Here is a 21,343-nt window from a genome sequence, read left to right as displayed (position 1 = left end):
GGGTTGCAGATCCTTTCCTCAGACGAGAAGAGCTTCCAGCACAATCGTGGTTACGTCTCCTAGGTCACCTTTCCTCCCTAGCCCGTCTGGTTCCAAACGGCCGCCTCAGGAGGAGATCCCTGCAATGGCGGCTCAAGTCCCGCTGGAATCAAGGCCACGATTCCCCTGACATCCTGGTCCCTATGGGCCCTACTGAACGGACGGACCTTCAGTGGTGGGTGACGGACGAAAACCTTCGAAAGGGAGTGGATCTTCTCGTCCTCCCCCCGGATTTGATGCTGTTCTTGGACGATTCAAAAGAAGAGGGGGGGGGGGGGGGGCACGTTCTGAACTACAGGATCTCAGGCCTATGGCCAGAATCAGAAAAATGCCTCCACATAAATCTGCTCGAAATGAAGGCCGTATATCTGGCACTTCAACAGTTCCAATGGATCCTGGCGGGTCACTCCTTGGTGGTGATGAACGACAACAACACGGTGGTGGCTTACATCAACAAGCAGGGAGGTACCTTTTCACAACAGCTATCCCATCTTGCAGTTGAGGTACTGAGATGGACCGAAGCCCACTCGATTCCACTATCGGCTCGCTTCATTCCGGGCAAGAGGAATGTGCTCGCCGACAGTCTGAGCAGAGCATCGCAGATAGTGAGTACCGAGTGGTCTTTGGATCCTCTAGTAGCCAGCAAAGTCTTGACTTTGTGGGGTTCCCCGACGGTGGACCTGTTCGCGACAGCCTTGAACTTCAAGCTTCCGCTGTTCTGTTCCCCAGTCCCGGACTCCAAGGCACTCTGGCAAGATGCCTTCCAACAACTGTGGGACAACATCGACGTGTACGCCTTCCCACCGTTCTGTCTGATTAGAAGGGTGCTCAACAAGACCAGACTATCGGTCAACCTGTCGATGACCTTAATAGCTCTGCTATGGCATCGTGCAGAGTGGTTCCCGGACCTTCTGCAGCTCCTGACGGAACTCCCGAGAGAGTTTCCTCCACGACACGAGCTACTCAAGCAACCACACAGCAACTTCTTCCACAAAGCCATAGCATCGCTTTGGCTTCACGCCTGGAGACTATCCAGCATATCCTCACTGAGAGAGGCTTTTCGCAACAAGTTGCGGAGAGGATGTCTCGACGCCTGCGAAAGTCATCTGCAGGGGTCAACCAGGCGAAGTGGAGAGTCTTCTGTGGTTGGTGTCGTGGAAGGGGTATCTCTCCCCTCGATGCCACTAATCCAGCAATAGCGGAGTTTCTTGTGTATTTGCGGGAAGAAATGCGCCTTTCGGTCTCGGCGGTGAAAGGCTATCGCTCAGCCTTAAGCCTGGCCTTCAGGCTTAAAGGAATGGACATTTCCTCCTCGCTGGAACTTTCCCTATTCATACGAAGCTACGAGCTTACCTGCCCTCAGCCGGAAGTGAGACCCCCTCCGTGGAACGTGGTTCGTGTCCTCAGGTCTCTTAAGAGACCTCCGTTTGAACCATTACGCCAGGCTTCTGATCGTCACCTGACTTGGAAGACGGTGTTCCTGCTTGCTTTGGCCTCGGCCAAGCGAGTCGGTGAACTTCATATTTGGGGAGGTAACGTTCGGGTTCGTCCCTAAGTTTGTTGTTACGACTCAGAATTTTGGAGTTCTGGACCCACGGTTCGACGCCTTCAGGATTTCGAGTCTCCGTTCTGTAACAGATGACCCAGACCATCTCCTTCTGTGCCCAGTAAGGAGTCTGAGGCTCTATCTGAAGAGAACAGCTGGAGTTTGTCCTCGAGTGCAAGCCCTGTTTGTGAGCACAGGGAGGACGAAGAGGAGGGTCTCTAAGAACACCATCTCAGCTTGGATTCGCAGGGTTATCCACCATTCCCTGAATCCAGACCCTCCTCCGTCACGTCGCTCGAGAGCACACGATGTCAGAGGAATCGCTACGTCCCTGGCATTCAAGAGAAATTTCTCAGTGACGCAGGTTCTACAAGCTGGGGTCTGGAAGCGTCAAACGACCTTCACAGCCCACTACCTGCAGGACGTGACCCACAGGAGCCTCGATACGTTCTCTATCGGCCCTGTGGTGGCTGCACAACAGCTGTCTAACCTCAGGCTCCTTAATGGACAAGTAGCAGAAGGTTGAGGGCATTGTTACCCGGTTTTAGTCTGCATGAATGAAAAAGTATGTCTGGCCCTTACTCTTTTCTTCATCCTCCCCTCTCTTGGGGAAAGCAGCATCCTGGGTTCTCTGCGCAGCTGACCTCAAACCACTGCAGGTAAACCTTGCTTCTTTGTGTTCCGAGTATTAATATAATACTGTCGCGTCCTCCATACCCTGACGGGGTGGTATTGGGAACGTCCTAGTCTCGATTTCCATCTAAAGGACTTCAGGTGAACTTCCTAGGACAAGTCACACTTCTTTCCTTCACACACTAGCTCATGTAGGCCGCACGTTCCTTGCGGAGCAAGGAACTTGCGAGGTGCAGGGACTCCTTATCTCGAGTGCTACACTCTCGGATCCTGAGTCCCCGGGCAAAGCCAAAGCCAGTAAGGCTGGAATTTACCACCCTACCTAAGGGTTGAGTCACCCCATGTAAATAGCGTGGTTTGTATTTCGGTTACGGAACAAATGACAAATTTGGAGATAATTTGTATTTTTCTTAACCATACAAACCTTAGCTATTTACACGTGAAGTCCTACCTCTAAGCGAAGTGAATCAGTCCACTGGTGTGTGAGGGGGGGAGGGGTACCTAGCTACCCCTCCCCTACCCCCTCGCTAACTAGCGGTGGGGTAGTAAACCCTCGTTGAAAATCTAATGGCTCGTCATTTCAGCTGCGCCGAAAGTAATACCCCATGTTAATAGCTAAGGTTTGTATGGTTAGGAAAAATACAAATTATCTCCGAATTTGTCATATTTTTGCATTAAAGCACTCTGCTACTGCTACCAAAGCTTTATTCAACTTAAACTTCAGTAGATTATTCCCTGGAACAACCATGAGTATAATTAGCAATGGCAATGTTATAAACTTAAATCCAACTATATAATATCCCCAAAGTAAATCTAATTAAACCAAATAGATACAAAAAAAAAAAAATAAACCAAAGGGAATGTAAAAGTGAAGGAAATTACTTGGTATGAAGGTCTGACTGTCCCTCCATCAGGTAAGTAAACAATGTATGATCAGATCACCAGACAAACTGTTTAGCATGAGGTATGAAAGAGCAAAAGGACAAAACAATATTATAACACAATACAAACCTGTAATGTCGTTCCTTACACGTACTTTACCTGCCATGACCTAACCCCCTAGGAATGACATGTCTGTGATCAAAGTAAAGGTGTTAGTGAGCGGGGGCCCGGTGTTTCTACCTGCTGGTTGTTGACATCTCGTTGAAAGTTTTATAGCTGTATGCCAGGTTGTGCTGTTATCTTATCATATGTAAAGAACTACAGGTTTGTATTGTTGGGAAAAATATGTTATTTCAAATTTGTCATTTTAATAAATTTTACCCCTCAATCACCCAATCACCCCTCTCAGTCTTGAGGGCAAAGGTTAAAAGAAACTTGACTCAGTTAGGCAGGTGGATTCCCCTCATTGACAACCATCATTACCTGAATAGCTTGTTAACCATCTAATGGATATTTCATCATGCACTTTGCAATAATCCTAATTAAATGGATTTGTTTTCCCCATTGAATAATGTAACTATATGCCTCACATAGATGAATTGGTGTCCATGTTACATAATGTTGGAACTTCATGTCTAGCATTCAGAAGGAAGGATCTCTCTTTTGCAGTGTCTAAGAGTCAGGTTTGATTGTCTTAGTTTATGTGTGAGATATGTAAGGATTGGCCTCATGTCTCAGTAGCCATCTTATAGACACTTAATGCACTATAGTGACTGATGACAAGGTGTATCTATTGACTGAAACCTCACTCTTATCTAAATTGTCAACAGTACCTAATGTCCCTCAAAATTTTATATTCCCCGTCAGCTGAAAACAAATTTTTTGGCACATTAAACAAACTTATGGAGCTAATTCTGCATAAACTTCTGGATTAACTTACTGAGGATTTAGCATCCTTTCCACCTCATTGTAAGAGGACTCCCTTTCTAGATTGTTCAGTTTAGAAATTCAAGCCATTTCTTCCTCACATCGATTGTCTCCCTTTTCACATGCCTTCACTTTTTCTGGTGTTAATGCTCTGCATGGCACCACACCTTTTGACGGTTTTTGTGGCCTGATTGGTAATGTCTCTGTCTGGTGTTTGCCAGACGGGGGTTCGAGTCCCTCTCAGACTCGCTATTGCTATTAGTGTCTGCAACCTTACCATTCTTGTGGGCTAAGGTTGGGGGGGTTTTGGGGAGCCTATAGGTCTATCTGCTGATTCATCAGCAGCCACTGCCTGGTCTTCTCTGGTCCTAGCTTGGGTAGAGAGGAAGCTTTGGCGCTGATCATATAATATATGGTCAGTCTGTAGGGCATTGTCCTCCTTGCTAGGGCAATGTCACTGTCCCTTGCCTCTGCCATTCATGAGCAACCTTTAGAAAAAAAAAAAAAAAAAAGCTTTAAAACACTGGTACCCATGGTTTTCATGACAGCTCTTCGGAGCTTTAGCTCATACTTTCTATTGATTTCGTTCCATTGGTCCAAAGGGAACTTCTAGGAGACATTATTTTTCTCCCCGCAAGTTGTTTATGTGGCTGAAGATGGCTGCTTACTTTGAATTAAAGTGTAGGTTGAGGACTGCAAGGATAACTTACTATATGAATTCAGGTTCTATAATATATTTATAGTTTTGTATGAATAGAATTATCAAGTACAGTATTTGCTAATGTTTTTCATAATACTTTTTTAATAGAGTATATAATTTTTTTATTATCTCTATATATTATGCTGCCACAATTAAAGATTTAAAATTTTCCTTATTCTTTTTTAACCATAATTAGGAAGTCTATACTCAGTGGCTCTTCAGCTGAACAGTCCCTCACCAAGAGCAACTGTGCATGGTATTCTTAGTGAATTTGATTTACCAACTAACTACGTCGATAACTTACCTGAGAGGCGAAAGGAACCCGATCGCAAGATTGACTGGCATCCGTCATTTTACGCAGCTACTGGTACTCTGAATCCTGAAGATGAACTTTACGTTAAAACTAAGAAAGAAAATCTATAGTAAGGTTACACTTTTGAAGGTTGTAAAATAATTTTTTTTGAGAACAAGCAATGTACAGTATTGTACTTATATTGTAGATGTTTTTTTTTTCTTTTACAATCACAGTTTTTAAACATTGACTTACCTGGTAGTTATATATACTGTATAGCTTAGTCCCTGACGTCACGGCAGAAATTTCAAAACTCGCGGCAATCACCGATTGGGTAGCCAGGTGTACCACCAGTGTGCCCTCTACCCAGGTACCTGGCACCATTCCAGTCATTCCTCAGATCTTCCCTGCCGCCTCACTGGTGACATCTTTGGAATTTCGCTCGCTTTGGCCTGTGTTTTTTGCAGTTAATTTGGTGAAGTACACGTTGGCTTTGGCTTTCGCTCATTTTGGTTTTGTTTTATTTTGCCTGAGAGTGAGTGGTTGGTTAGGATCGCTATGTTCGTAAGCTTGAAAGGGATAGGATCAGGAGTTTTTCCCCTACTGTAAAATCTAACGAACCAACTCTTAAAGACATGATGGTGGAAGAAAATCATTCCGCCAGCACTATGACGTCACAAATCATGTGACGTAAACTTATGAAGAATGACTTGCAAAATTCATTCTTTTTGTTGCAAGGAATGAAAAGAAAATTATTAACTTACAAAGCAAAAGTATATAATTTTTATAATGTAAAAGGAATATATTATTTTTATGAAAATATTTGTCCTATTAGTATGCTTTCTTTAGATAATCATCGATCTATCATCAGAGATTAAACTAGCGTACAGTTAATTTTACGCTATGTAGCACTCAAGATGATCTATACAGTCCCACAAATTACTTTGTATCGTTATTTATTTTTTTGATTTTGGGAATACTAATATTAATCGTATAGCCTATTGGATTCTCATTCAAGCCCTTGGCGAAAGAGTAGAATCTCTCGCAGCGGGCAGGTCTATTATGGTCTGATGTGAAAGTTAAAAAGTGCAAGTTTCAGGGCTAAAATCAGTGCAGTGGAGGGTGCGGCTGCTCGGACCTGTCGTTCTCCTAGCCCTGGACCTCTTCCAAGCTCCCCAATCCCTGGGAGAAGGAATGTCGACAGGCGAAGAGAGGCGAGAGGCGTTAGGCCCCGAGCAGTCGTCCCCTCAATCGTACCTGTTTACGCTTCCCAGGACGCTCACCCTCGCCATGGGAAAGGCAAGGTAAAAGTGTTATCTTCGCCGTCGGATGACGCAGCTCTAGACAGGGCTGGCGTCTTACGTATTTCCCTTCCTGCTAGACAAGAAGAGAGTTGCTCGTCATGACGCCGAGCGTCTAGATTCTAAACACCAAGATGCCAAGCGTCAGAAAGGACGCCGAGCGTCAAGGAGTTGGACTACATCACGCCAAGCGTCGAGTAGTTGGAAGTCATGACATGTAACGCCGAACGTCAGAGCCTTGGACGTCAAGCTACTAACGCTGCTGTAAGAGTTAGACATGATGTTTGACGCTGAGCGTCGAGTAGAGGAACAGCTTACCAAGCGTCGGGAACCTGGTAGCCATGACGTCGAGCATCGTGAGGAGGAACATCATGCTTAGCGTCTAGAGACTGGTACATATGACGCCGAGCGTCAAGGAGTTGGATGTCGGGACGCTGAGTGTAAGAGCCTCGGAAGTCATGAAACCGAGAGTCGAGATCGTGAACGTCATAGTTCTGAGCGTCAAGATCGCGAACGTCATAGTTCCAAGCGTCAAGCATTGGAAGAACGTGACGCCAGCCGTCATGATATTGGACTCCTTGATGCTGGAAGTCAGGATTTTAAGGAGTGGACTTCTAGGAAACAGAACGTCTCTACCTCGATTAGAGACCTGTCGGAAGAAGGTATCGACGGTCACCTTTCCCCTAGTGATCATTTAGAGAAAATCTTGGAAGGAGAAGATCCTAAGACCCTTTATCCTTCGGTGGAGTTAAAGAAACTTATGAGAGTTTTTACCGAAGTGTTTCCTAATTATTTTGTTCCTGTTGCTCCTCGTTCCCCGCCTTCAGAGTTTACGCTAGGGAAGACGTCGAAGGAGTCTCTGTTCACAAAGGTGGTGTTGTCTCGCTCATCTAAGAGAGCCTTGAGAATGATGGGGGACTGGATGCAATCCAAGAAGGACCTGGGAAAGACTGTTTTCTCTTTTCCCCTGACCAGATTGGCTTCCATATCTAGCATTTGGTATGAGTCTGGAGAAGTTCTTGGCTTGGGAGTTCCTGCCTCTGCCCAAGGAAACTTTTCGAGTCTGGTGGATGCCCCTCGTTGGACAGCAATGAGAAGAACCAAAGTGCTCTGGTCAATGTCGGAGCTTGATCATCTTCTCAAAGGTGTCTTCAGAGCTTTCGAGGTGTTCGATTTCCTTGACTGGATTCTGGGAGCCTTGGGAAAAAAGGTTTATGTTTTGAAGGATGTGGACACTGAAAGCCTCATCCACATTATGTCTCGCATGGAGTCAACAGCCATACCACGTTGAAAACACCGTTTCTCGTCCGATCAGCGAAGTTAAGCAACGTTGGGTCTGGTCAGTACTTGGATGGGTGACTGCCTGGTAACACCAGATGCTGTTGGCACAAAGCCCTTAGAGACGGATCCAATGAGTTGGCGGCCCTTTTTTCGGCGGGTGTTCTTAAGAAAAGAGCCCAAATGTGCTCTTTTTTTGTCCAATGGGGCTACAACCATACAAAAGTCGGAATTGCTGTATGCACCTCGTTCTTCCTCCCTTTTTCCTCAAGAGTTGGTCAGAGAGGTCTCTTCTGCTTTAGCCCAAAAGGCCACACAGGATTTGGTGTCTAAAATAGCAAGGAATGTCCTGCCTACTTCCTTCTCAAGCCGCAAACCTAAGGAAGAAGCTCCATTCCCTCAGTTTTCGCAGCCCTTTTGAGGGAAAACTTTCAGCAGGGGTAGTACCAGACCCGAGGGAAGGAGAGCAAAGAGAAGAGGATCGAAACCAGGGCGAAGCAGAGTTTGACTGCACTCGCCTTCACACAGCAGTAGGAGCTAGACTAAACAACTTCTGGCAAGCTTGGGAGAGGAGAGGAGCAGATCTTTGGTCGGTACAGCTACTAAAGGAGGGATACAAAATTTCTTTTCTAGGGAAACCTCCTTTAGTAGTAACTCCGATAGATCTCTCTGCCAGATACAGAGAGGAGTCAAAGGTACAGGCTATGCAACATCAAATGTCTCTCTTATTGGAGGAGGAGGCAATAGAGAGGGTGCAAGATTTCCGGTCACCAGGTTTTTACAACTGCTTATTCCTGGTTCCCAAGAACTCGGGGGGATGGAGACCAGTCCTGGATGTAAGTGCTCTCAACGCCTTAGTTCAGAAGACAAAGTTCTCCATGGAGACATCGAAATCAGTCCTAGCAGCAGTAAGAAAGGACGATTGGATGGTCTCTCTAAACCTCCAGGATGCGTACTTCCACATCCCCATCCATCCGAACTTCAAGCAATACCTGAGGTTCGTGTACAAGGAGGAAGTTTTCCAGTTTTGGGCTCTGTTTTGGCCTAAGCACCGCCCCTCAAATAGAGGGTGCGTCTGCTTGGACCTGTCTTTCTCCTAGCCATAGACCTCTTCCAAGCTCCCCAACTCCTGGGAGAAGGAATGTCGAATGATGAAAGGAAACGAGAGGCGTTAGCGCCCGAGCAGTCGTCCCCTCGAGCGTACCTTTTGACGCTTCACAGGACGCTTGCCCTCACCACGGGAAAGGCGAGGTGAAAGTGTTTTTGTACTCATCGGATGACGCAGCGCCCATACGGGGCTGGCGTCTCACATCCAGACCTCTGAGGAGAAAGATTGCCTCTGTCGAACAGCATCGTGTCATGACGCTTCAGGCTTCAGGTTGCAGCCTTTGGAGCAGTCTGGAGCATTTTCCTACTCAGAGCTCATTCCTACAAACGCTGCCTGGAGGATCTGCAGATGACGTTGAGGTTATCAGAAGAACTGGGTCTTCTGATTAACAGAGACAAGTCTCAACTGACACCATCACAAGAGATCCTTTATTTTGGGATGGAGATTCGGAGTCGAGTTTTTGGGGCTTTTCCGTCTGCCTCAAGGACGGAGCAAGCCCTGTTGAAGCTTCATTGCTTTCTAGAGAAACCGAAGTGTTCTGTGAGAGAGCTGATGAGTCTGCTGGGAACCCTCTCCTCGTTGGAGCAGTTTGTCTCCCTGGGAATACTGAATCTTTGTCCTCTTCAGTTCCACCTCAATCGACATTGGGACAAGGGAAAGGAGCTGGAGACAAAATGTATCCCCATTACAGAATCGTAAAAGGTTGCCTTCAGTGGTGGAACGACCCAGTCAGACTTCAAGGAAGTCTCTCCCTGGAACAGAGGAACCTAGACCTTGTTTTGTGTTCCGACGCCTCGGACTCGGGGTGGAGAGCAACTCTGGGAAAGTTGGAGATCTCGGGTTCCTGGGCAAAAGTTCAGGAGATCCTCCACATAAACCAGAAGGAGCTGTTGGCAGTCCTGTTGGCCCTCAAAGGCCTCGAAGGGTCAATCCTGAACAGAGTGGTGCAGGTCAACGCCGACAATACCACAGCGTTGGCCTACATAGCCAAACAAGGTGGAACCCACTCGAGGTCCCTTTACGAGACTGCGAGAGAACATCTCTACTGGGAAAAAGAGAAGAATGTAACCCTTGTAACAAGGTTTATTCAAGGGGAAAGGAACGTGATATCAGACAGTCTCAGCAGGAGAGGTCAAGTTTTGTCCACAGAATGGACACTTCATCAGGAGGTCTGCAAGAACCTTTGGCGGATTTGGGGTCGTCCTTGTGTAGACTTGTTCGCAACCTCGAAGACAAAGAGATTGGAGACAAACTGCTGCCCAGTGCCAGATCTAGAAGCAGTCCACATCGACACTTTACTTTTAGACTGGTCCCACCTGGACGTGTACGCATTCCCTCCGTTCAAGATTGTGCGCAAAGTAATGCAAAAATTCGTGTCACACGAGGGAACCAGATTGACTCTAGTGGCCCCCTTTTAGCCCACAAGAGAGTGGTTCACAAAGGTACTAGAATGGATGGTGGACACCCCGAGAAGCCTCCCATTAAGAGTAGATCTACTCAAACAACCCCACTTGGAAAGGTACCATCATAACCTCCAAGCTCTACATCTAACTGCCTTCAGACTATCGAAAAACTCACAAGAGCTAGAGGTTTTTCGAAGGAGGCAGCTAGGGCAATTGCAAGAGCAAGGAGGTCTTCTACCATCTAGGTTTACCAATCCAAGTGGGAGGTTTTTAGAGAATGGTGCAGAGTCAACTCTGTTTTCCTCTTCCAGTACCTCTATGACTCAGATTGCTGACTTCCTGTTATTCCTTAGAAGGAAACGTAGGTTTTCAGCTTCAACCATCAAGGGATACAGGAGCCTGTTAGCGGCCGTCTTCAGGCATAGGAATTACGACCTTTCTGATAATAAAGACCTCCAGGATCTTCTCAAATCCTTTGAAACAACTAAGGAACGATATCAGGAATCGCCAGCCTGGAATCTGGATATAGTCCTGAAGTTCCTAATGAGTGACAGGTTTGAGCCCTTGCACTCAGCTTTGTTTAAGGACCTCACCATGAAGACACTCTTTTTGGTCAGTCTGGCGACAGCTAAAATGGTCAGTGAGATTCATGCTTTCAACAAGAACGTAAGCTTTAGAAATAACAAGGCTATCTGCTCCTTACAGCTAGGTTTTCTTGCTAAAAACGAATGCCCTTCTTAACCCTGGCCCAAGGTTTTTGAGATTCCGAACCTTTCGGATGTGGTTGGAGAGGAATTGGAGAAGGTCCTATGTCCAGTAAGAGCCCTGAAGTTCTACCTGGAAAGAACGAAAGAGTTATGGGGCAAGTCAGAAGCACTTTGGTGCTCGGTCAAGAAGCCTTCGTTACATATGTCGAAGAATGCACTATCCTTCTTCATCAGGCTCTTAATAAGGGAGGCTCATTCACATTGTAGTGAGGCAGACCTTAAGCTTTTGAAGGTCAAGGCACATGAAGTTAGAGCTGTGGCAACTTCTGTAGCCTTCAAGCAGAATAAGTCTTTACAAAGCATTATGGACACAACATTCTGGAGGAGTAAATCTGTGTTCGCCTCATATTATTTGAAACGTGTCCAGACTCTTTTATGAGGACTGCTACATTCTGGGACCATTTGTAGCAGCGAGTGCAGTAGTGGGGGAAGAATCTACCACTACATTCCCGTAACCTAATACCCTTTTCTTCTCTTGGAACTATTGTATTTTTATGGTTGTTCGTGGAGATTGGACGACAGTCTTCCACAATCATTGATTTTAGTCAGGTGGTCAGTCTGTTCCTTGAGAGCGCCCGGAACAAGGGTATTGGAGGAGGTCCTGTCACATAGAGGTTTTTACACCGGTTTGACAGCTCCTAGAGGTCCTCTGCCCCCTGGGTGGATCGCTGGATCTCGTAAGGAAAGCGTACATAATGAGGCAGGAATTCATTGAAATCAGCTTCCTTATCAGGTACGAACCCTTAAGCTTGTTTATTAACTCTTAAGTAAATTCCAACAATGTTGGCTGTCTCTGACCCTCCACCAAAGGTGTCAATCAGCTATATATATATAACTACCAGGTAAGTCAAATGTTTGAAAATTATATTTTAATAATAGAATAAATTTTTTAACATACTTATCTGGTAGTTATATATGATTTAATTCCCACCCTCCTCCCCTCTAGAGACCTAAGGGCATGGAAGATCTGAGGAATGACTGGAATGGTTCCAGGTACCTGGGTAGAGGGCGCACTGGTGATACACCTGGCTACCCAATCAGCGATTGCCGCGAGTTTTGAAATTTCTGCCGTGACGTATGTTAAAAAATTTATTTTATTATGAAAATACTGTATCATATTTGACTTCAGGATGTATTAGCCATATGAATCTGTGCATGAAGCTGATATGATATTTACTGTTTATTATTTGTATTTTCTTATGGCTAATGAAAGTTCTCCCTTTAAAAGTTCTTGGCTTATCAAGAATATGGGGGAGGCTGAAAGAAGACTGGCTGCTAGCGAACCGATTCGAGAAGACATTGTCAAGCTGAGGGAACGGCTCATAACGGAACTCAAATTATCAAGACTCACTTGGGTACGTGATCTAAGTATCACCCACCTGAGAGGATGCCTACAAGGTTTGACAAATCTTACCGTCCATCATCCAGAAATAAGGGATGTTCTCCAAGGTATGGGTGTGGAATTTCTTCACATTTCAAATCTAGTTTACTTTTATATAAATTTTGAGAATCTTTCTCATGAGTTTATTGCTATAGTGATGACAAAATCAAAATTAAGAATTATTCCAGTGAATCTTTCTCTTGAGTTTATTGCATTAGAGATGTCAAAATCAAAGTTTGCTAACTTTTCGTATTGTACATTGTCATACTAGCTGCCATTTTGTAATTAAAATATTATTCTATGACATTAATGACACTTAATAGTTTTGGTATTGTACATCCAAAATTTTTTTCTCACTCTTGATTTTACAATGTTTGTTATGGATCTGTCTTGATTTTGGTTCTTCTGGGTAAAAGTATACTGTAGCTTGCAACTTATATAAGAAGAGATTTTTTTATTACTCTATTTTGACAAATCTTACTTGGAGTCACATAGCTAAAATGTATAAAGCTTAAACTTTCAAGTATGCATATATAAATAAAATTCTCTCAACCCCTATATCCCTCCCCTCTGGATCTCATAAATAATAAGTTTCTCTCAACCCCCGTATCCCTCCCTTCTGTAGAACCCAATGCAGTATTGTACTCATTCTGCTAGGTAGAGACTGCATCAAGTGATCCATGGTAACCATTTAAGTCTCCTAACTTATTCTGTGCCTTTCATGGCTGTGGTTTGACTTCTGTCTCTCTCCCTTAATGTTGGTTAGAAGAAATATTTTGTTTTTATACGAATACAAATCATCGACCTTTAATAAGTTAGTAGATATTACTGGAAGGTGGAGGGTCAGTCCCACCCACCTGACTGTCAGCTCTGCACACATTTTTTTTTATTTCAGCCACAAGCAGTACAGACATACTCTTGCTGCCTCCCTAATTTTACCTGTTTTAAATTTTTTACTTTACCTTTCAAGAATCGATAATTTTGCAGATAGACTGCCATGTTCGAGGTATAGATTAAAAGATGATGACTAGGATATATAACCGTTTTCTGGATAAACTGTAAATTTTTTACAGTTTCCTGGACAAACCTAGTGTTATCTATATTTTCCTTGTTCCTGGTGGCCAGCATGACTGTTTACCATCATTCCCTAGCCATTGTGACCTTACGATGGTGGAGGGGGGGTTTGCTGCCGTCAAGTGTTTAAGGAGAGGAGCACCGCCCTTCTTCTGTCACCGCATTGTCTTCCAGACCACCGGGCAGGTGCTAAAGGGTGTAACATCTGGATTGTCGTGGCATATAGGTAATGTCTCTGCTTGGTTATTGCCAGACTGGGGTTCGAGTCCCGCTTAAACTTGTTAGTTCCTTTAGTGTCTGCAACCTCACTATCCTTGTGAGCTAAGGAGGAGGTTGGGGGAGCCCATAGATCTACTTTCCAAGTCATCAGCAACCATTGCGTGGCCCTCCCTGGTCCTAGCTTGGACGGAGAGAAGGCTTGGTCGCTGATATGTATATATGGTTAGTTTCTAGGACATTGTCCTGCCTGCTAGGGCAATGTCATTGTCCCTTGCCTCTGCCATTCATGAGCGGTCTTTAGACCTTTAAAACATCACCTTTGATATGCTGCAAGTTGGCCTACTCCGTCTGCATGTATGAACTATTTCCCTAGTCCAATATAGTCCTACTATTCCAAAAATGATTACCTGAAAAGTCACATTGCTTAGTTCTCACTCAATCACATGGATTGCCCAGGTCACTACGCCTGCTTACACACGAGAATTTATTGAGGTGTCAGGGTGATTCCTTTATAAAGCTCGTGCAAAGTACGGAGGAACACCCCAGAAAAATCCAGCAAGTTGGTTAGGACTTCCAACCAGCTAAGGGTGAGTCATTCCCTATAAAGAGTGAAATGGTTTGTATTTAGTTACGGAACCAATGAGCTTTTTGTACAGATTTGTCCTCCCTTCACCTATCCCTCTGCAAGTCCTGCCTGCAATCAAAAGTGGCCATATCATATAGCACAAGTGTGTGTGTGAGCGGGGTACCCGGTAGTATCCCCTACCCCTCCCTACTATGTAGCGTTGGGTAGTTATACCTTGCTAGAAGGCTAATGGCTAGTTTCCAGCTTTGCCAAAAGTATATTCCCTATAAAGAGCTCAAGGTTTGTACCATTAGGAAAAATACAAATTACTTTCAAATGTGTCATTTTTCTTGACTGGGCAAACCCTGAGTCCATTAAGTTACACTGCCTGTCTCAGCAATCCCACAACTCCTTGGTTTAAGGTTAAAGTGAATGTTGCTCTATCTGGCAATCGGGTGGGGAGGTATCCTCCACTTGCCAGTAACTGTAACCACCTCGTTGAAAATTTAATCGGTCATTTCCAGCTTGGACGAAATCATACTTCTATTAAAGGACTTGTGTTTGTATAGTTAAGAAAAATAGAGATTACTAAAAAAATTGCGATGGTTTTATTTTATTTTTTATATGCAAGACTTGCATTCGAGACTTACCCTTAGTACTGTGGGTATCGGTTAACAATTTGAAGTAAGCATTGGGCTGTGTTCTATGTTTGAACCCTTGGTCTTATAGCCTTTTGGTTTTCCAATTGGGATTTGGTCTGACACGAATACAAACTACAGTATTGTTCTTTACATAGGAGATCATAAGAGTATATGTTGGAACACAGCTGGGAAAATTTTTAATGAGGTGTAAGTAACAAGTCCGGTTGTTACCAATGGGTAGCAGGTAAGCACCTCCTCTCTACTCACTCACAACAACCCCACTTTGATTTCTGTCGTGGTTGAGAGCGAACATTCCTTTCCATGCTCCTGGTACTGGCTTTGCTTGAAAACTTTATAGTCAGCCCTCCTTATTTGCTAGAGTTAGGTATCAGAGATAGACGCGAAGACCGAGAATCCGCGAATACTTGCAGCCTTGTGGTGGGATAACTTTTAACCCTACCAACTCACGGCCCATTGCCTACGCGCGGTTGACTTGCTCAGTTGCCAGGGGCAGGTTGTACGGTCAAAGTGGTTCCTACATCGTTGCATAGTGGAGGGGCTTCTTACCCTATGGGTATGACCCGAAGCCATCTATATCGCTACACGGTTAAGCAGGAAACTCCTGGTGTTTTTATTCCCCAATCAAGACCCATGGGCAGTGTTTGAGGACACTGTCTTAACACCCGTAGGATCACCTGGGTGTCTATGCTTTTCCTTCATTCACTCTGTTACCCCAGATGTTGGACATATATAATAGGCCTACATACAATTTGGTATGATATTGATAGATTCTATGATTTGGGAAAGATATTTTAGACATAGTGTACTACTCGTAATAACACACCCCATCCCCCTATTACTCTGTAATTGCGAGGTTCAATCTTGCTGTTCTCTCATTAAGAAATTTTAGATAATTCAATATAGAGTTATTTATAGAGTTATTGGTGCATCAGCCTCTGCAGAGAATAGACCGTCAGTAGTAGATTCAGTCACTAATAAGAAAGTGTCTATGAAATGTATTAAAGAAAATTGTCTCACATCAGCTTCTGCTAAAATTATGCTAATTTCTGGAATACCGGAATTTTATGCTCAACATTAGTAAAAATACCTGTGAAACCTACAATACATTCAGAGCATAAGTACATCTCTCCCCTTGTCAGTGCATCCTTCCCCTTGTCAGTATAGATTTAGCTGAATTGAATTAAAAGACTTGTACTATTTACATAGATAGAGCACATGAAAATAATGAAATAGTGTTTGCAATAGAGAGGTCTCATACTTTTTTTTTAGATGATTCAATTAAAATGCAATTGTATCTCTCAACATTTTAAGACTACCTGTTTGGAGGAACTTCATGTGCATATGGAGGATCTAAGCCAACCACACCTTCCTGGTAATAAGGAGGGTTGAAATTGAATTAAGGATTTGGGTTTATGAAATGCAATTTAAAAAAAAAATATACTATAAAATATTTTATTTTGAAATGAATACTATAGAGTTTACTGTAACTGCTTCTGTATAATTAGGTCGTGGTCTTCATTTTGGCAACGAGACTGGTGTAAGCTTAGAAGGCAGCGTAGTTCTCAGTACCTCAGAAGTTCGGAATCAGTGGCTGCAAGTAAGTGCTTTTCTTTTCTTGTTCTCATTTTTTTTCATTGATACTGCTGCTTCCTCCGGTCGTCTTGGTGACCGGGCAGGTAGCAGCAGTAGGGAATTCAGCGTTATGAAGCTTCATCTGTGGTGGATAATGGGGGAGGGAGGGATGTGGCACTCTAGTAGTATCAGCCAAATTCGGCTGAATCCCACGTCAGGCTGGGAGGAGCGGAGAGAGGAAAGATCCCCTTTTTGTTCGTTCCTTTGTTTGATGTCAGCTACCCCCCAAAATTAGCGGAAGTGCATTGATAAATAGTAACGATTAACTTGGATTTTTCTTTGTAAACTCTGTAAACAATGTACTTTAGAAATATTTATATGGTATTATTGCTCATTAAATCTCTTAGATCCAAGTCCACTATTTTTATGGTACACATTTAAGGGAGAAGTATATCACTGATGTATGCTTGTCACTGCTGCTGACTTATAAAAAATTTTCTACCACTTACCATACAGTGCAATGATACTTCATTTCACAGCATATCACAATTAGATTTCGGAGATTTTTATGTTCATGCAGAAGTACAAATTATGTTACTGTTTCAAGACAAGATTACATCAATGGTTACCTTCCTGATAACAGCCTAGTATGATTTGAATTGTAGTTCCCCTTACGAAGACATTCTAACAAGCCTGTAAGGAGGGTGCATGTCTACTGATTAATAACATATTGGTTTAAGGTTTATATGATGTCAACTACTGTACTGTACTCATTAATACATTTTTTGGGCTCAAGCCATGACGTCCTGATGGAAGGTTCCTTCAGTAGCTTCCTAAGGGTATATTTGACTACAGTGGATATTCCCAGAGAATTAAACTAAAGGTTTCACAGAATTCTAACTTCTGGCGCGAGTACCCATAAGGTTTCCCTTTAGGATATCGTATAATAACAGGGGACGTGTGCTTGACACGCCACATAGCTATCTGCACCCCACATAACGTTTACGCTTCAATGGGGAGTGTGGCATGTATGGGAGGAGCCGTTACTAAACTCTCCTCCTTCATTACTGTTACGGTACTCGGCGATGTCAACATAGCTGGCCGCCATCTTGAATGACGTCACCGATGCGCGCCATTTCCTCATTCCTTCTTACGTAGTGTTTCAGACTAGGTGTTTTTCCCAGTGTTCGCTAAGTAATTTCGCAATGTCGCAATCTTCTGCCTCGCCTTCTTCTGGAAAGTTTGAGTACCATATTCTTGTATTGTATAAATAAGCTCCAGCCGTAAAGTAACGTCTTTTTATCTTAAAAATCTGTGTTTTGTGGCGGAGCTTTGCCCCGACCGGAGGCGTCATGTCTCGACGCTGTTGCTCGCCTCGCATGCTTTATTTAGTTAGCCAGAGCAACCTTCCCGGTCTTATAACTAATAACTACATTAGTTATCTAGTCTTCATTGCTAGGAATTAGTTATATTATGCTGACTGTATTCATTTTCGGTGAGTGTAGGTAGCCGAATTAGTATGCTAGATGACTAGCCCAACCCCTAGGCTCAATAGCCTAGGCGTTTTTGTTTACTTTCATGCATGATAAAATAAGTGTTCCTAGTGTTTGATTACATAATGAAGATATAGGCATTTATTACATATAAGATTCAGTGATTGCACATATGTTTTTTCGCATTCTAGGAAGTATACAAGGGGTTTCGATGGTCGTGGTAGTCGTCTCCCTTGCCCCTAACCTAACGCTAGGGCTCTTGTATACTTCCTCACCTCCCCAGTTACCTTATATAAGGTAATCTCCTCCCTCTGTGGTAGCTGAGGCTACATCCTACCCCTCCTTACCTCGAATACCTTCGGGTAAGGTTAGGCTAGGATTGTTCTTTCCCCACTCCTTGCCATAGTACATGCGCTTTGAGTTTGGAACAGAACCTCAGAGTATCAGTCGTTGGCCACCAGCTTCCCATTAGGAGAATGTACTCTCCTTCTGGTCCCTGCTGGGGGTGAAGGTGGAGGGGCTCTGCCCTTCCCCTTAGTCCACACTTGGTTGGGTTAAAACCTTTTCTCCCTGTGGCCTAGCGACTTGTCCTATCCCCTGTCTTTCCTGGTCTAGGGTACTAGCTCACCTAGCCTAGGTTAGGCAGTCCAAGGATTCTGTTTCTTTATAGTTTAGAAGAATACACTAGTGCTGTACCTACTCTGTGCTAACCTACCCTAGGCTGGAAAATGGATTTCTTCTACCTAGACAGGAAAGCCCTATACAGAATCCCCACCCCTGGGAGTGCCGGTGGGAACTACCTCCCCCCCACACTCCCTCTTAGGACCCTTACCCCTCCCCCTCTATCTCTTTTGTGTTGGCTAGCCATCACACCCCTGTCCGCCGTCCTACAACTCCACTGCGTGCTGGCGGGTTGTGAGTTCGGCTTGGTCCTTTCGTTGGTTAGTCCGAACTGCTACGCTTCCCGCATATAGTTGAACTATGGGATAGCATTCGACGGTTCGGTCTGCCGGCGGAAGACCTTACTATCCTTGAGTGCTCTTCGGTCCTCTCTTGGCCCGCCACTGACAACTATAGCCAACTGCCAGCTCCGTTGCCACTGGATGAAAGGTTGCCACCCTCTCCCTTTCATTTGAACACTCCTTCCGGAGGAAGAAGGGGATGGGTATCGAATTTGACCCTTCCCTCTCTCTCCTCCTCTCCTATCCCTCTTTCTATCAGTGCCGGTCCACTGCCGCCTCCACTCTGCCGTCGCCAGCCGTCAGTGTCTTCAGTATCCCATCTGTCTCTGAATGATGTCAGTGTAGGTATACCTCTGCCGGTCACCTGCTGACTGCCGGGGCCGCCGACTTGCCGGCAATCTGCCATCACTTTAAGGTGTCGCCCTCTCTCTGCCACATAGATTGATGGCTTGGAAGGGTGTCACCTTGATGGAGAATTGCCGGCGCCAGGCGAGCTTCTGGGATGTCGCCACACTGTCGGCGCCTTCAATCTTGGCTATACAGTGGACAGTCACTCCTTCCCCCTGCCGGCCCAGTGCCGGCAGTGATTATTGTACAGCTTTGGATGATAGCCAGTACATCTATGGTATAAGATATACCCTAGACTGAAAACTATTGGGTATAGTTGTACAGTAAAAGTTTTCCGGCATATTCTGTGCATCCATGCGGTCTCTTGCCGGGACCTAACCTGAATAAGGGGGATTGGATTATCCCTCCTTTTCTTATATACTGAATGAATTCAGCTCCCCCTCTCACTGTAATTAATTCCTCAGAGGAAGCCTAAGCTTGGCTCATCTGGCATGGATGTTCTTCCTCCTCCTAGGGCTCATGACAGGCCCCTTGAATTAGTTATGGTGTGCGGTCATGGCAATTGGCTGGGTGGTATGGACAAGTATGTCTTTCCTACCTCCTTTCTAGCTTATCTATCCTAAGCTTATACATAAAAGGAATCTTATACTATAAGTTTAATAACTTAATACTAATCTAAGACTACTGTAAGTCATAATTTAATTGACTTCCAAAAACTCATTTGCCTCTTTCTTTTACAGGAGGAGTACCTACGGTGTGAGAGCGCCTTATGTAGCGTTCGTCGCCCCGACTTCTACGGCCACCTGGCGTGCCGAACCCACGCCGGCTGTTTGATCTCGAAGGGAAATCTTCGCTATTGGGACCCCCAGGTCTGCCCTGTGTGTAAGAACCTGCTCGATGAGGCGTTCGATAACCCTCCGTCAACGGAGGCCAGGGACATCGCCCGAGAAAAACTGCGCAAGTGGGTGCGTGGTTTCCAAAAGAACGCCAGTGGCCTTATCTCCCAAGTGAAAGGATGAGAGCCTTGCTCTTCCCCAAGGCATCTGCGGATGCCGTCATTCCCAAGCCTGAGATCCCCTGCGTCCAACTGATGGTCGAGCCTGACGTTTCGGACGCTCTCCAAGAATGTCACATAGACGAAGTGGAGAAGATGTCAGATGTGTCGGATAATACAGTACCGAAAGGACCCTGATGGCTGAGGCTGAAGAAGAGGAGGACCAAGTGGAGACTCCTGACTCCGAGGACGAGATCGCCCGTGCACCTTCTGTTTCTTCCATCGTGATTTCGGAACCAGTCCCCTCTACATCTGCCACTCCAGTACCAGCAGTGGTAAGCACCCAGGATACCCTCCAAATGTTGGTAGCACTCCTGGATGAGAAGTTCCGCCAGGGGCATGCGGACCTTAAGAGGGAGATAATGAGCATGAAACAGACGACTCCAAAGAAGATCAGCGTCAAGGATCTTCCTGCCTGCTCGGTGACAAATCCTTGGTGGCATGCTGAACACATGCCTAGCACAAGCGGACGCATCGTTATCAACCCTAAGTTAGGCGCCGTCCCCCTTGAAGAGGTGGAGTTCTGGCCTAACTTCGAAGCCTACCCGGACTGTTACGTCCATCTCAAATCTGAACCAGTCTCCAAGGAGGAGACCGAGCCAAAGGAGGTCATAGTGTTTGACCACACTAAGGCTCAAGCTCTTCTGGCCGACTGACTCAAGAGCAGGGGCTACGCCAATTCCAAGGTGCCGGCCCTAAGCAAGAAACACCTGTCCTTTCTTGCTCCTCCCACCATGGTCTTTCCTTTCGCCGAAAAGGCCCTGCTGGCAGTGGTGAAGGCGGTGGAGGAAGGAAAACCCTGCCCTACATTGGAGGAATGTAGGCCTCTCTCCCTCGCCCTCCCTCCCGATGACAAAAGCTGGAAGGAACGTCAGTTTAACGAAAACCTCCCCAAGCTCACCGAGTACCTTCTGCGTCGGGAGCAAGACACAAAAGAGAAGCTGGCTGCCTCTCTGTGTCTTCAAGTACAATTTGAGACAATGGCCGGGGACATTAGGGTCCCAGGCTTCTACATGGTTCTTGCAAAGACCCACCATGCCACCTTGCTGAAGGACTTATGTAGCTTCATCAAGGCCCGGAGAGCCTGTAGAGAATTCGTGTTTGCGGATGCCACCGTCAAACACGAACCCCGGAAAC

General features: G+C 45.2%; 1 protein-coding gene and 1 non-coding gene across 2 annotated transcripts in view; both read left to right on the top strand.

Moving 5' to 3' along the window:
• Nucleotides 1–21,343, top strand: part of LOC137620771 (T-cell activation inhibitor, mitochondrial-like) — a 177,822-nt gene that overhangs the window by 83,136 nt on the left and 73,343 nt on the right. Inside the window, exons 3-5 of the mRNA XM_068351192.1 lie at nucleotides 4,924–5,149; nucleotides 12,105–12,325; nucleotides 16,283–16,374. Coding sequence (XP_068207293.1) covers nucleotides 4,924–5,149; nucleotides 12,105–12,325; nucleotides 16,283–16,374 — 539 coding nt within the window. The remainder of the gene's footprint in view (nucleotides 1–4,923; nucleotides 5,150–12,104; nucleotides 12,326–16,282; nucleotides 16,375–21,343) is intronic.
• LOC137621270 (5S ribosomal RNA) lies at nucleotides 7,590–7,708 on the top strand. The gene has a single exon (XR_011040200.1). It is a non-coding gene; the product is annotated as a 5S ribosomal RNA (ribosomal RNA).

Source organism: Palaemon carinicauda, chromosome 27 (genome assembly GCF_036898095.1).
Source record: "Palaemon carinicauda isolate YSFRI2023 chromosome 27, ASM3689809v2, whole genome shotgun sequence".
Lineage (NCBI taxonomy): Eukaryota > Metazoa > Arthropoda > Malacostraca > Decapoda > Palaemonidae > Palaemon > Palaemon carinicauda.
This window is presented reverse-complemented; position numbering and strand designations above follow the sequence as displayed.